The sequence below is a fragment of the Tiliqua scincoides genome, chromosome 5, assembly GCF_035046505.1.
Source record: "Tiliqua scincoides isolate rTilSci1 chromosome 5, rTilSci1.hap2, whole genome shotgun sequence".
Taxonomy (NCBI): Eukaryota; Metazoa; Chordata; class Lepidosauria; order Squamata; family Scincidae; genus Tiliqua; species Tiliqua scincoides.
In genome coordinates this window covers 105,641,146-105,655,906 of record NC_089825.1, presented here as the reverse complement: position 1 = coordinate 105,655,906, position 14,761 = coordinate 105,641,146, and the positions used below count along the sequence as shown (strand labels likewise).

At 46.2% G+C, this 14,761-nt stretch overlaps 2 protein-coding genes across 2 annotated transcripts; both read right to left on the bottom strand.

The window, feature by feature from the left end:
• Positions 1-740: 740 nt before the first annotated feature.
• On the bottom strand, positions 741-1,658 carry LOC136652916 (olfactory receptor 14I1-like). Its single transcript, XM_066629838.1, has one exon. The coding sequence runs from the start codon at positions 1,656-1,658 to the stop codon at positions 741-743; it is 918 nt and encodes a 305-aa protein (XP_066485935.1).
• A 5,820-nt stretch (positions 1,659-7,478) lies between these two features.
• On the bottom strand, positions 7,479-8,393 carry LOC136652915 (olfactory receptor 14A16-like). Its single transcript, XM_066629837.1, has one exon. It carries the CDS (start codon positions 8,391-8,393, stop codon positions 7,479-7,481), a length of 915 nt encoding a protein of 304 aa, XP_066485934.1.
• Positions 8,394-14,761: the final 6,368 nt, after the last annotated feature.

The following is a 14,761-nucleotide window of genomic DNA, read 5'->3' as shown; positions in this document are numbered from 1 at the left end:
AGATTCAAGGCAGGCTGACCTTAAACCTCCTTTTTTCAAATAGGGTTTGGAGAAGTGTTTTTCTAAGACAGAAACTCATGGAACTCATCATTTCTTCAGATGGTTCCCTGCATAGTATGATGATCGTCCTGCCTTCACAGCTCTTGTGCTTTCCAAGCTTTCATAGGCAGCTGCAAATCATGTCACAAGCTGGCTTTCAAGATGTTATTCCTTTCTTGTCAGCTGACTCCAACTCAATTTCCATACATACTCAATTTTCATTGGGAAAATGTGAGGGAAAGGGTTAAACTCCTTTCACCATGATCCAAACCTGTATCTGGGTCATCAACTACACTGGATACACTCATATAAAGTCCAATCCTATCCAATTATCCAGTGCCAGTGCAGCTGTGCCAATGAGACATGCACGGCATCTTGTGTTGAAACAGTGGTCACAGAGGCCCCCTTAAAGTATGGGAACTTTTGTTCCCTTAACTTGGGGCTGCATTGCAGCTGCACCGGTGCTGAAAAATTGGATAGGATTGAACACTTAGACCTGGAAAACTCAGGTTCAAATTCCCATTCAGCCATGAAGCTCCCTGAGTCACCTTGGGCCAGTTAGCATCACCTACCTCACAGGGTTGTTGTGATTACAAGAGGAGGGAAAGGAACCATGTACGTCACCTGGAGCACCTTGGAGGAAGGGCAGTATAAAAATGTGAAAAATAAATAATAAAAGTATGGAAAGCATTGTTGGATGGCTAATTGAGAAGGAATAATTTGGAGAGGGCCAGCTTGATATCCTTGTTTCTCATGCTGTAGATAAATGGATTCAGCATGGGAGGAAGAGTAGAATACATGATTGTCAATATCAAATCCAGGTATGAAGAAGTATCAGAAGAAGGCCTGAGGTGAGCAATGCTAGTTGTAAATACAAATGTAGAAAAGACAATGAGGTGAGGAAGGCAGGTGGAGAAGGCCTTTTTCCTTGCTTGCACTGATGGGATTCTCAGCACTTCCACAGAGATCTGAATATAAGTTATGATGACAAAGACAAAGCAGCCAAGTACAATGAGGACACTTATTAGAACAACCACCATTTCAGTTTGATATTCTTTAGAGCAGTAGAGCTTAAGCAACTGTGGGAGTTCACAGAAGAACTGATTGACAGTATTGGAGCAGAAAGAAGTGGCAAAGGTGGCACTGGCATGCAAGATTCCATAGAGAAGACCACTAATCCACACAGTTCCAATCATTCGCATGCAGGCCCTCCTGTTCATTATGACTTCATATTGCAGTGGTTTGCAAATGGCAACATACCGATCATAGGCCATCACGGTGAGGAGGGAGAAATCAGATCCTGCAAAGAAGAGGAACAAGAAGACCTGAGCAACACATCCATCATAAGAGATGCGTCTTGTGTTTGTGAGAGAATTGAGCATGGATTTTGGCATAATGACAGAAAGTTGGCCAAGGTCCTGCAGAGCCAAGTTCATCAGAAAGAAATACATTGGAATGTGCAGGCGGTGATCAAAAGATACGGCAGAGATGACAAGAAGATTCCCTGTGACGGCTGCCAGGTACAACACCAGGAATATGTAGAAGTGAAGAATCTGCAGTTCCCGGATCTTGGAGAATTTGAGGAGCACAAACTCAGCCACTGATGTTTGATTGTCCATTTTTTCTTATGGATAAGACGCAGGACATCTCTGGAATGAAACACAGAAACATGTCTTAGAATGAAACCTACTCACTTCATTCTGGAGAGTTGTAGTGAGCAATTAACAAACATCCAGGGCAGCTAGAACTATAACTCACTTTTTCATATTCTCAAAACAGAGACCTAACTGCCTGCTCAATAATCTCAACAATCTCAGGACCATTTACCCAATAATAGTAAGCATAATAAGAACAAGGGGGGAGGGAAAAAAAAAAAAAACATATATTGCTTGATTGGGACACATGTCTGTTGCATGAAATCTTCAGCTTTACTTTGCAAGTCGAAAACAAATATCAATAGCATCCTTAAAGTAATTAAATGCATTATTTTCTGTAACATAGCAAGTTTATGCCATTTCAATCTTTCTCCTTTGTTCCCACTTTTGTCATCTGAAAACAAATTCATGAGACATGAAGAAAATCTGAATGGTAGTTGTACATCCTATACATATGATTGCTTCCCATCATACATCAGATTTTCCATTCAAATGTGCAGAGATGTGGTCAGATCTTCAGTGCAATTTGTTAATTCAAATACCCACTTAGGCCTCTAATCATATACAACTTTCCAGCACTGCTGCAGCTGTGCCAAGGGGCTGTTCACTGAATCCTGTGGTAGTGTGGCAGTTAATGAGGCACCCTCAAGGTAAGGGAATATTTGTTACCTTGGGTCTGCATTGCGGCTGTATCGAAGCTGGAAAGTTGGATAGGATTAGGCCCTTGCTCAGTTAACGCCGAATGGTAAAATGATGTATACCCACTACTAAACTTGATAAAACTTTATGGCGGGTTTCTAGCATTGCATTACTCATTAAAAAAACATGCATTTTAATAATACAATTATTTTTTTCTGAGATAAACAGAATGGAAATAAAATGATGATGCAAAAGTTCAGATAAATGAAAAGTAAAAAAAAAGAGACTGAATTTTAAGGAGGGTTAAGGAAGTCACGTGGCACTCTAAAATGTCCTCAGCCCAGTGAGTTCATGCCAATCTGTCACTTCAGTATCTGACGTACACCAAGGCCCATCTATGTTCAAAGGTAATACAACATTTACCTGACTGAGTGTTGGAATTAATATGATTCAGAGCTGATCCTTCACGGTTGGTTGATTGAATTCCATATTGTTTACTAAATTCATCTGTCTAGTACCCAGGCAGATGACTCAGATGTTAAGATGATCATTCTGGATGTGCCCAGGATACATGGTATTTTAGTATCTCTCTCTCTCTCTCTCTCTCTCTGAAGATGTTCTAGTCTGCAGTTTACTTGTTACAGGGAGTCCCCACCCTGTGCAGTCCTCTTGGGGAGGAGCTTGTCTTTGAAGGAACACAAACCAACAAAACTCAGCAGACAGGATCAGCTTAATTTCTTGGCTTACACATCTGCTAATATAACCACCAGAGACTGGATGTTCCTAAGAGACTGTGAAAATAAAAGGAGCACTCATAATGAGTTACTTTTGTGTTGTTATATAAATGCATTCAGTGGGCGTCAGGAAGGACCCGTGAAAGGGGGTGCAAGGGTTAAATTGTACAGGGTCCCAGGGTCAAAGGGGACCCCAGGAGCCAAAGGAGGTGAGCCGGAACTTTCCTGGGATCTCAGTGTCATGTTAGTGCCAGTCCACATGTAACCCATGACCAGGATAAACAGTCATGGACATTATCATGGGTAGGACAGGAGGATGGTAGAGAAGGGGATTATGCTTTAAACCCCTACCCCCACTTTTGCGAATGCTGCACCGACCCCCCCCCCCTCATGTGATGACCAGCATCTGGGATATATGTGGAGTGGTCCAAATGGCCCTGGGTCCTCACCAGGACATACAGGCCACCTCATTTTCCTACAGGGTACCTAAACCACCCACTAGACTCTCTAGGCCCAACTTGCAGCCATATAGGCCCCGGAGCAGAAAATCACATCGACTGAGGTTTACACCATCCCAGCACTGCTGGGGCAACTGTGGAGCATATCACAATGGCCCAGGTCGGCCTCCAGGCCCTCATGGTTGTGTTGCAAAATGCCCCCATAGAGCCCTGACATACGCCACACTCCCTTCCTCCATCCTCATGGCACCTGTCTGATATTGGAGCCCCCCTGCCAGCACTCCATGTAATCCCCATGTTTCATACTCCCTAAATTTATCCCGTTTACATAAAGTTATGTTGTCCTGGTTGACTTTGGGCACAATGGGACAGGACAATCCCATAGTCACACTTGTTCCCTATCCTCTTCACCCCTGCTGGAACTATAACTGGCCCAGGTAGAGTTTGAAACGCAGCCTCATCATCCTTCCCAGTAGTGCACCAGTCACACTTATGGCAGACCAGAAGGGCCCATGATTGGGGTAGAGGGAAAGTTCCTCACTAACACCAACATCCAGGCATGACCCACCTTATTTTGGTAGATCAGGGAGGACAGGTTGTTATCCCCTTGGGGGATAACAATGGAATGCCACACAAAGACACAAAGACACTGGCTGATGCCAACACCTTTATTAGGGTCAGGGGAATGGGTGTAGCACCTCTTAGATGGCGGTAGACACATCCTAGCTTGGCCATGAGGGGGCTATTGAACCTGGCCTCTAAAGTCCCCCAAAGCAGATGGGAATTGCTCCTGCTCCAACCCTTACCAGCTGAGAGCTTAAAAAGTAAAATATAAATGAGAGATTGGGTTGGAAATGATGATAGCCCTACGGTCCTGGAAGGCTTCCAGGGAGCATAGTCTGTAAATTCAGGATAATATATATTTCATTCAGGGGATCTGGCCATTTCAGCACATGCTTCGTTTGCTCTGCCAGTGTGTGTGTGTCTGGGGGGAGGGAGGCTTCAGTCTTCCTGCTGCCGTGCTTGTCAGTAACATTGCTGCAAATGGCTCTATGACTTTTCGCAATTCTTTTGCAAAGAATTAAGTCAGATAGAGGTTAAGATGTTTCAGACCTCATTGATAAATTAAAGATCAGTAAGTCATCGGGCCCTGATGGCATCCACCCAAGAGTTATTAAGGAATTGAAGAATGAGGTTGCTCATCTCTTGACTAAAATATGCAGCTTGTCCCTCAAAATGGCCACGGTGCCAGAAGATTGGAGGATAGCAAATGTCACGCCGATCTTTAAAAAAAGAAAGAGGGGGGACCCGGGAATCTATAGGCCGGTCAGCCTAACATGTATACCGGGTAAGATGGTGGAATGCCTCATCAAAGATAGGATCTCAAAACACATAGATGAACAGGCCTTGCTGAGGGAAAATCAGCATGGCTTCTGTAAGGGTAAGTCTTGCCTCACGAACATTATAGAATTCCTTGAAAAGGTCAACAGGCATGTGGATGCGGAGAACCCGTTGACATTATATATCTGGACTTTCAGAAGGCGTTCGACACGGTCCCTCACCAAAGGCTACTAAAAAAACTCCACAGTCAGGGAATTAGAGGACAGGTCCTCTCATGGACTGAGAACTGGTTGAAGACCAGGAAGCAGAGAGTGGGTGTCAATGGGCAATTTTCACAATGGAGAGAGGTGAAAAGCGGTGTGCCCCAAGGATCTGTCCTGGGACCGGTGCTTTTCAACCTCTTCATAAATGACCTGAAGACAGGGTTGAGCAGTGAGGTGGCTAAGTTTGCAGACGACACCAAACTTTTCCAAGTGGTGAAGACCAGAAGTGATTGTGAGGAGATCCAGAAGGATCTCTCCAGACTGGCAGAATGGGCAGCAAAATGGCAGATGCGCTTCAATGTCAGTAAGTGTAAGATCATGCACATTGGGGCAAAAAAATCAAAATTTCACTTATAGGCTGATGGGTTCTGAGCTGTCTGTGACAGATTGGGAGAGAGATCCTGGGGTGGTGGTGGACAGGTCGATGAAAGTGTCGACCCAATGTGCGGTGGCAATGAAGAAGGTCAATTCTATGCTTGGGATCTTTAGAAAAGGTATTGAGAACAAAACGGCTAGTATTATAATGCCGATGTACAATTCAATGGTTAGGCCACACCTGGAGTACTGTGTCCAGTTCTGGTTGCCGCATCACAAAAAAGGCATAGTGGAAATGGAAAAGGTGCAAAAGAGAGTGACTAAGATGATTACTGGGCTGGGGCACCTTCCTTATGAGGAAAGGCTATGGCGTTTGGGCCTCTTCAGCCTAGAAAAGAGACGCCTGAGGGGGGACATGATTGAGACATATAAATTATGCAGGGGATGGACAGAGTGGATAGAGAGATGCTCTTTACACTCTCACATAACACCAGTACCAGGGGACATCCACTAAAATTGAGTGTTGGGAGAGTTAGGACAGACAAAAGAAAATATTTCTTTACTCAGTGTGTGGTTAGTTTGTGGAACTCCTTGCCACAGGTTGTGGTGATGGCGTCTAGCCTGGATGCCTTTAAAAGGGGATTGGACAAGTTTCTGGAGGAAAAATCCATTACGGGTTACAAGCCATGATGTATATATGCAACCTCCTGATTTTAGAAATGGGCTATGTCAGAATGCCAGATGCAAGGGGGGGCACCAGGATGAGGTCTCTTGTTATCTGGTGTGCTCCCTGGGGCATTTGGTGGGCCACTGTGAGATACAGGAAGCAGGACTAGATGGGCCTATGGCCAGATCCAGTGGGGCTGTTCTTATGTTCTTATGCTCCAGCAGGACCCACATTCTGCCGGCACAGAAGAGGAATAGGATTGGGCCAATAAATATCCAAAACTCCATACAAGACAGAATAAAATCTCCTTCGTTTTATCTAACTGGGCTACTAGTCCCAATTCTGCAAAGGTGTCTGTGCTTAACATGCAGAAGGAACCTGTCGGGCTAAATTCCCCCATTTGCCCCCAACCCTGTCCTGTTGATTCCTTCAGAGCGATATTATTGTTTTAGTTTGTGAAGGCTACAGGGTCTATGATGAAACTGTGACTGCTCCCTCATTACTTGCAAACAAGGAAAACACTCCAACAATGAAGCAGGTGAAGCACCCTAAACCAGGGGAAAATCCAGTGTTTGTGTTGTGTTGTGTGATGAACACTACCTTATTTCCAGAGCCCAGGTCAACCAGCTGGGTAGACCTGGGCTCCTGCCTGGACATGGAGCTCAGATCTACCTGCCAGGTAGGCTTGCGCTCCCATTCCAACAGACCCCTGGAGCCACCTTTTCCAGGCAGGTAGACCTGGCCTCCATGACCGGTTTCCTGGGCAGATAGATCTGGGCTCCTACCTGGACTTGGAGCCCAGATTTATCTGGCAGGTAGACCAGGACTCCCATTCCACCTCTTCCAAGTGGGGACACAAGGGTTTTCTGCCATGCTTCGGCTGTTCCCATTCTGGCGGGCACTCTTCTCCGCTGGCAACACTTAGGGGAACATGCAGCCATGACCCCCCCTTGAATCCGCCTCTGCCCTAAACAAGAGTGCTGAAAACATATTCGCTTGCAAAGCCTCCCAAAGCAGAATGCCAAGGACAGAGGCTCTGCATTGGAAGGCAGTGTCTAAGCCAGAGAATCCCAAATTTTCTAGGAGAGTTTGGTGTTTGCGAGAGAGGGGGGTGGCACCAGCACTCCTGCTATCACACTGGCACAGGGGGAAATTGCACTTACCAGAGGTGGCTCTTGCCCTCCAGCAGATGGACCCGCAGACCCTCCCGTGGGACGACCCACACCTCAGAAATGCTGCAGATTGTGATTTTGACCCCTTTGGGTTTCCAGCTGCAAAGGAGCCCCAAGCTACCCCTCTCTAACACTAAGCCTAAATAAGAGCATTCATAATTCACACTTTCACCAGATGATACCATTTCTAGATGTTCAAAAACCCAATAGTTTTCGCATAGCACTTTTGATCTCCTTGTTTCTCATGCTATAGATCACAGGGTTCAGCAGGGGTGGAACAACACAATACACAATAGTTATTGCTACATCCAGATGTGATGGATTGTCAGAGGAGGGTCTCAGGTAGGCAAAACATACAGTAGACACAAATATGGAGACAACAGTGAGGTGGGGAAGGCAAGTTGAGAAGGCTTTTTTCCTGCCTTGCACAGAACGGATTCTCCGCACTGCCTTGAAGATGTGCACATAGGTTACAACAATGAAAATAAAACATGCTAAGCAAACAAAAATACTGAACATAACAATTCCAATTTCAATTAGGTACAAGTCAGAACAGGCAAGCTTTAGTAATTGTGGGATTTCACAGAAGAACTGGTTGACAATGTTGGAGCAGAAAGGACTTGCAAAAGTGCCACCGGTGTGCAGCACTGAGTACAGAAAAACTGCCAACCATAGGATAGCAATTATTTGCATACAGACTTCCCTGCTCATGATCATTTCATATTGTAATGGACTGCAAATGGCAACATACCGGTCATACGCCATGACTGTGAGGAGGAGGAAATCAGATCCTAAAAAGTACACGAATAGGAAGACTTGAGTAACACATCCAGCATAAGAGATGTGCCTGGTGTTCATGAGGGAATTGGCCATGGATTTGGGGATTAAGACTGACACAAACCCAACATCTTGTATGGCCAAGTTCATTAAAAAGAAGTACATGGGTCTGTGTAGGTGATGATCAAAAACTACTGCAGCGATGATGAGAAGGTTCCCTGAGACAATCCCCAAGTACAACAGCAGGAATGTCACAAAATGCAGGATCTGAAATTCCCGAAGGTCTGAGAATTGCAGGGGCAGGAAAACTGTTTTTTCAGTCTTGTTGGACATTTTGCATTCAATGTGCTATGATCTGTATAAAGAAACAGATAGAAACCTTCAACAACTACATCCTGATTTAGTAACACATTTGTGATTACGATAGTGACAATGTTTCAAGTGATAATGTCTTCTCTGTTCACTTATTTTCTTGATTATCTGAACGTTGCACTTCAGTATTGGTGCCTGAGTGCCTGAGACTCCAAGGCAAAGTCCTACACTGGAATGCCCACTTGTGCAAATGTTGAGAGGCCCCATGCACGCACACAACAGAGGCTTTTTGGATTTCATCACAAATGTCACATTTTCAGAATAACATATTTTGAGCTGCAGTCAAAGCAAATCTGACAGATAGCTAGTAAATTTATATAAAATGTTCATAATTTTTTTTTAATTGATGTCTGGAGATGTTGCTAATTCACTAGGACTACTTATAGTCAAATTAGATCTGTGAAGTATGGTGGCAGATCCCAGGGTCCACCACCATATCATGCGGTTTGCTGTCAATCTGTGGTCCATTGATGACACTGTGGCAGCAGGAAAGTTACGCACTGCCAGCAGCCATTGCAATTACACCCATTTTACAAGAAGAAGACTGATGATGGACTGGAAAGAAACTATCACACTAAAATTGTTCAAGAGACTGTCATTCTGACATCAGCATATTCTGCCAGTTTCCCAGTCCAAGCTCTGCCTGGAGAATTATGCCCACTTTTAGCTAATTAGCTCTCCTTCTTTCCTCAAAAATGGTCCTGGTTCTGCCCTGCAGTACTGCTGGACCCCCCCCCCCCACCAGAGTAGCTCACCTGTTTAACCTACAAAGGTCCTCCTTCCTGCCAGCAGCCTCCCACCACTACAGCAGCCCCTTGGACCTCAGCAGGTCTTGGGCACAGCAGCCAAACATCAGTCTTAGTGTCTCCAGTAGTTTCAGCTCCAGCAGCTTCCAAAGTTCATTCACACATCAGTCCATCAGCAGTTCCACCTGTCCATTAGACATCAATTCCTCAGTCCATTAATCCAGTCTGTCCTTCCTCAAGTTTTCCAATCCTGGATACCTGCAAATCCAAAAGACAAGTCAGGATAACAGCCAAATATTGGTGGTTTCCCGAGGGGATCAATGAATCCTAAGTTTGCTAGTTAGCCAGAACTGCAAAAAGAGGTGTGTGGTCCAATGTTAGGATATCTCATGGCTGGTGGGCTGCCACTGTGCTTGATGCATTGCAAATCAATGCTGTAGTCTAAACAGCACAGTTCTGTGTATGTACATACACCCTATGCAGGTACAGTGTCCCATTGTGTACTCAAATGTAATTTCCACTCAGTTCAATAAAGCTTAATTCCAGGTAGGTGTATATCAGATTGCAGCAGAAACAGGTTCCAACCAATGTATACAGCATCTATATTAAGGATTTTCTCCTGAAGTGACAGGGTCACTTACAAATAATATAGTTATGTAAATATATAGCCACTAGGAAAACTACTCAGGTACCACGACTGTTCAGTATGTACAAGGTATGTACTGCTTTTCTTCAGGGATATTTGCATTTCCATACACATATTCTTCTCCAACCAGCTCATACATCTGGGTCTGTATCCAACCACCGATGAAGATTGAATGAGAAGTCCAGCTATTGGATTAATATTGCAACCCTGCAATTTTCTGTCTACAATGGCAGGCAAAGATGTCATCATGTCTGGTGTTCCTGGAGACTTGGTCTCCAGAGCCCAGTACAACTAAGCAGCAGAGGCACACAGGGAACAGTTAACTTGCTTGTCTTTACTATAGCTAATACGTTTAACCAGATGCTGTCCCTAGAGCAGTGTTCCTCAAGGTCTGTCCACCATACAACTTCACATGGTCCACCTATTCAAAGTACCACCAGAACTAACTGGCGATGATATAATTGCCAGTTACTTCCATGTCGGGCTGCTAGATGCGATGCAACAAACACCACTAAAAGACTTAGGGTAGACAAGAGGGCTTCCTCAGGTGTGGAAAAGCATGCTTTGGAGCTCTGCCCCCTGAGCCAGACCTATTGCCACTGTTGGTTGCATGTTCTTGGTCTGTTGCCAGGGCATAGGTGTTCAGGGGTCCTGCGAGTGCCACCAGACACCACCCCAAGTACCACTGGTAGTACCCTAGTTTGAGAAACACTTCCCTAGATAGTATATGTAAGAACAACCAAGAGAGCTTAATTCTCAATCACTATGGCAAATACAATTGCAGAAGCTCTTCTGAGAACCTCTACTGGTCAGTTGTGTGTGTGTGTGTGTGTGTGTGTGTTTAAGTTTCACACTTTATGCATTCAAATGTTTAACAGTCCAATTCTAGTCCCCCCACTGATGCAGCCACACCAAAAAGTGTATGCAGTGGGGGGGGGAAGGCAGATCAGGATGCTTCAGCAGGGAAAGAGGATTTAAATCCCGTTACCTCTGTATAAGCCTCCCGTTGCACCATGGGATTCCACCTACCTGTGCTAGCAATTTTTTTAGCACAAGTCCGAGAAGAGAAAAGGGGCAGAGAAACAAAAGGAAAGGGGAATAGGATCCCACAGCCTCCTCACCTCAATTCCCTCTCCCCCAATTCCTCTAAAGTTCTATTTAGCTGGCACAGAACCAAGGGGACCTGAGTCAGGCTCTGAGGCTCAGGAGGGGGGATAGGATTCAGCATCAGCCTCTGCCACTGTCTATGCTCCTAGGCCTATGCCCCTCCAACACACCCAGTTTGGCCCCATCTCCACCTTCCCCCTGCCCCAAACACCTTCCTGCTGCTTGGTGGGATACTTACTGCCTTGCACTCCTCCTTGAGCTTCAGCCACACTGCACACATAGGACTTCTTTGCAAACAGTATGTATGGAAAATCAGGGTTCCCTTTTAAATGACCATGTTGTAGCTCAATCCCATTAAGTTTTCTGCAGTCGAGGCAGAGAGGTTTGTTCAATGTGGCAGGAAGACACAGTGGCATAGCTAGTGAGTTGTGGGGGGTGGTCCGCCCCAGATATCAGCCTTGGTGGGCTGATACCACAACTGACTCAACATCGCTAACATTGTGGAGGTTATGAATAACCCCATCACGCTACATACCATTGAATGTGGAATTTCCAGTAGAATGCAATGGAAACACAAGGAGTAAACTATCCCCTTTCCATCAAAGGTTATGGCCAAAAAACTGGAAACCAAAAAATGCATGGAGCCCTGTGGAAAGTGAAACCGAGCCATATCGTGTGTTTACTCGCAAGTAGGCGAACATACCTTAGTCCAGGGGTGCTCAATAAATTGATCGCGATCTACCAGTCGATCGTGAGGCAAAATGAGTCGATCGCAGGCTTCTCTCCCATCCACGCATCCCTGGGAGTGAGCCCTGACCTGGGAGTGAGCCCTGCCCTGGGAGTGACGCATCCCTGGGAGTGAGCTCCTGTCCACGCATCCCTGGGAGTGAGCCCTGTTGACTCTACTGGGGCTGACTCGTGAGTAGTCCTGGAGAGGAGCCGCTGGCAGGCTTCTCTCCCATCCACGCATCCCTGGGAGTGAGCCCTGTTGACTCTCCTGGGGATGACTTACCTTTCCCCTGTTTTTGCACTGGTATGTATGGAGATCTGCCCCCCCCACCACTTCCATCTGTTGGTTCTGTGTGCAAGGGGTTTTGCACTGGTCTTGCTGTGATGTCTATATAGAGATCTTCCCTCCCCCACACCTTTCCCTTGTTTTTGCGCTGGTCTGTATAGAGATCTGCTCTCCCCCCCCCCCCACTTGTAATGGAATCAAGGAAGATCTGGTGAGGAGGTAGATGTGGTGTCAGCAGTGGCCCCTTTAAGGGTAAGGCCTGGGCATCCAGCAGAGTGTGCTGCACAGCTGCAGCCACTTGAAGGCAATAGGGCCCTCAGGGATATAAGAGCACCTGAGGCAGGAAGGGCTCCACTTATTTATGTGAGTTAGCCTTTTCCTACATGAAGATCATTAAGTCCAAATATTGGTCCACTATGACTGATGAACATTTGGAAGTGTGCTTGAGGCTGGCTGTCAGCAGCTACTGTCCGGACTATGCATCCTTGGCTGATTCACTTCAGTGCAAGTCATCAAAGTAAACTCAAGTAATTACAAAAAATGTTTATAGTTAATTATGTTGTGTTGTGCAATATTGGCTCATGCGGTTATGCAAGGTACACCAACATACATTGTACACATAAATATTATATGTTATGATGGCGCGAACATTGTAAAAAACTCTGGTAGATCTCCGGGCCTTGCTGGGTTTCAAAGTAGCCTTCGAGCCAAAAATGTGTGAGTACCCCTGCCTTAGTCCATCAGAAAGGGTAGATTGAGATTGGCTAGTTGGTTTCCCTGTGTGGCCTTAGGGGGATGTTGGGCCATACAGTTTCTTAGCCAGACAGTGCTAGTGGATGGGGACCCTCCAGTTTCGGGTGCTCTCTGGGCTTTTGCCAAGTTGACCACGTGGTCATGTTTGCAGAGTCGTAAGTTTACCTAATTAAGGCACCGTTTTCTGTTTCTTACTGTTCCTTTTGCCTTGGCAATTCCACAGTGGCCACTGCTCATTCAGACTCTGATCATCAGGCACTCTATCGTTTTTTGGGCCAGGAAGCATGCAATGTCCACCAGCTTCAGGTCGCAGCTGGGGTTAGTTGGTCACGACAGCATAGTCTGGCTGACCCAAAGAGGCATGTGCTGGGGGCAATTCCTGCCCATGATATACAAATATGTCTCTAACCATCCGCCACCCCAGGTAATTATTGTACATCTGGGAGAAAACTACCTCTGTCAGAGGACAACTTTGTCCTTGAGGCTGCAGGGCCATAAGGATTTTCTCACCATCCGTAGCTGGTTTCCCGGGATTTCGATCCTGTGGTCTAACCTTCTTCCTAGAAGGGTTTGGAGGGGCACCCGCAGCATATGCTGTGTCAATGTGGGTAAGCGCCGAGTGAATGATTACCTGGGGAGGGTTGTGGCGGCCATGGGTGGGTCTATTATCTACCATCCCAAAATAGTTTGGACCAGTCCCACTCTTTTCTGCAGCAATGGGGTTCATCTTTCCCTGCTGGGCTATGACATTTTTCTGACTGACTTGCAGCAGGGTTTGAAGTGATTTATATTTAGTGGGGAAGGGAAGGACAAGCAGTAGGCTGTCCTCCCTGGTGGCATGAAGCATGCGGGGTCAGGGTAGGTAGACACACCCCGGTGTCCGTCTAAGACAGCAAGGTCAAGGGGTGAGCCAGTACTACTCACATGATGCCTTCCTGGCTCAAAGAGGCTGGCTGGCAAACCCCTTTGACTGGACTGGCACGCCTGGCAAGAATTGACCTGCGGGCCACCAGTCCTGCTGTTTTAACCATTTGGGCGACATTGACAGGTTGTCGTATGCTGCATGTCTGGTGACAACCTCGAGTTGGATGGTTTCTCCCTTTGACCTTGGGGGAGGTAGACGACTAGGCTCTTTTCCCCCTATTAACGACCCCGCACAACTTAGGACTGGGAGTTTAGTCAACTACCCCAGTCACCCTGCTGTAACTTAACGATCAATAAAGTGGCCGAGTTTTAAATCCAAGCCCCAGTCTGGTGCATTTATTTGAGGGTTGCGCTGGTAATAAATCTTTATCTCTAAGATTTCTTTTGAAGAGGTCTCACAATTGTGATCTTCAGAATCCTGGGCATCACTGCCTGTTCATTTCCAATTCAAAGTGCGAGTATTGACCTTTAAACGACTTCACGTTTTGGAATTAGGTTGTCTAAGGGACCACCTTCTCCCATACATTCTAGCCTGCCCTGTTAGATCATTTCTGGAGGCTCTCAGGCAAGTGCCACCTCTCACTCAGATTAAGGGGTTGGTGGCACAAGGGCAATGCTTCTTGATAGTGATATCACAGATACTCCCAGGTTATTTACGAACTAGCCCTTCCCTTACAGGTTTCAGCGAACCTGTAAGGCTTGGTGAAGAAGGACTGTTACTCTCTCCCTACTAAATAAAAGAGGCACCTCACTTGAACAAGTGCCTCTTGCCCAGTTAGCAGGGGACTGACTGCGCTGAATTGAATTGAATTACATTGCTTCAGACAATGACTAACCAAGTGCCTTGTCTGCATTAAGAAATATCAATGGGTCTGCTACTGTGGGCTGCACTGCTGTGGCCCCCCTTGGCGCCCACTCCCCATTGGGCAGTGGGTGCGCTGCCGCCTCTGGAGCTGCTGGCTTTGCTGGCTTCAATTCCCTGATGACTCTGCACTTGTTTGCAGTAACGCAGGTGCTATGAGTTGCTTTCTCTCTGGACCTGCTGTAATTTCCAAGGTGGATGGTTAGCTGTCCTCCAGGACAAAGGGACTGAGACAGCTCAGAGATGACGAGGCATTCAATATTAGGTCTGCTGATA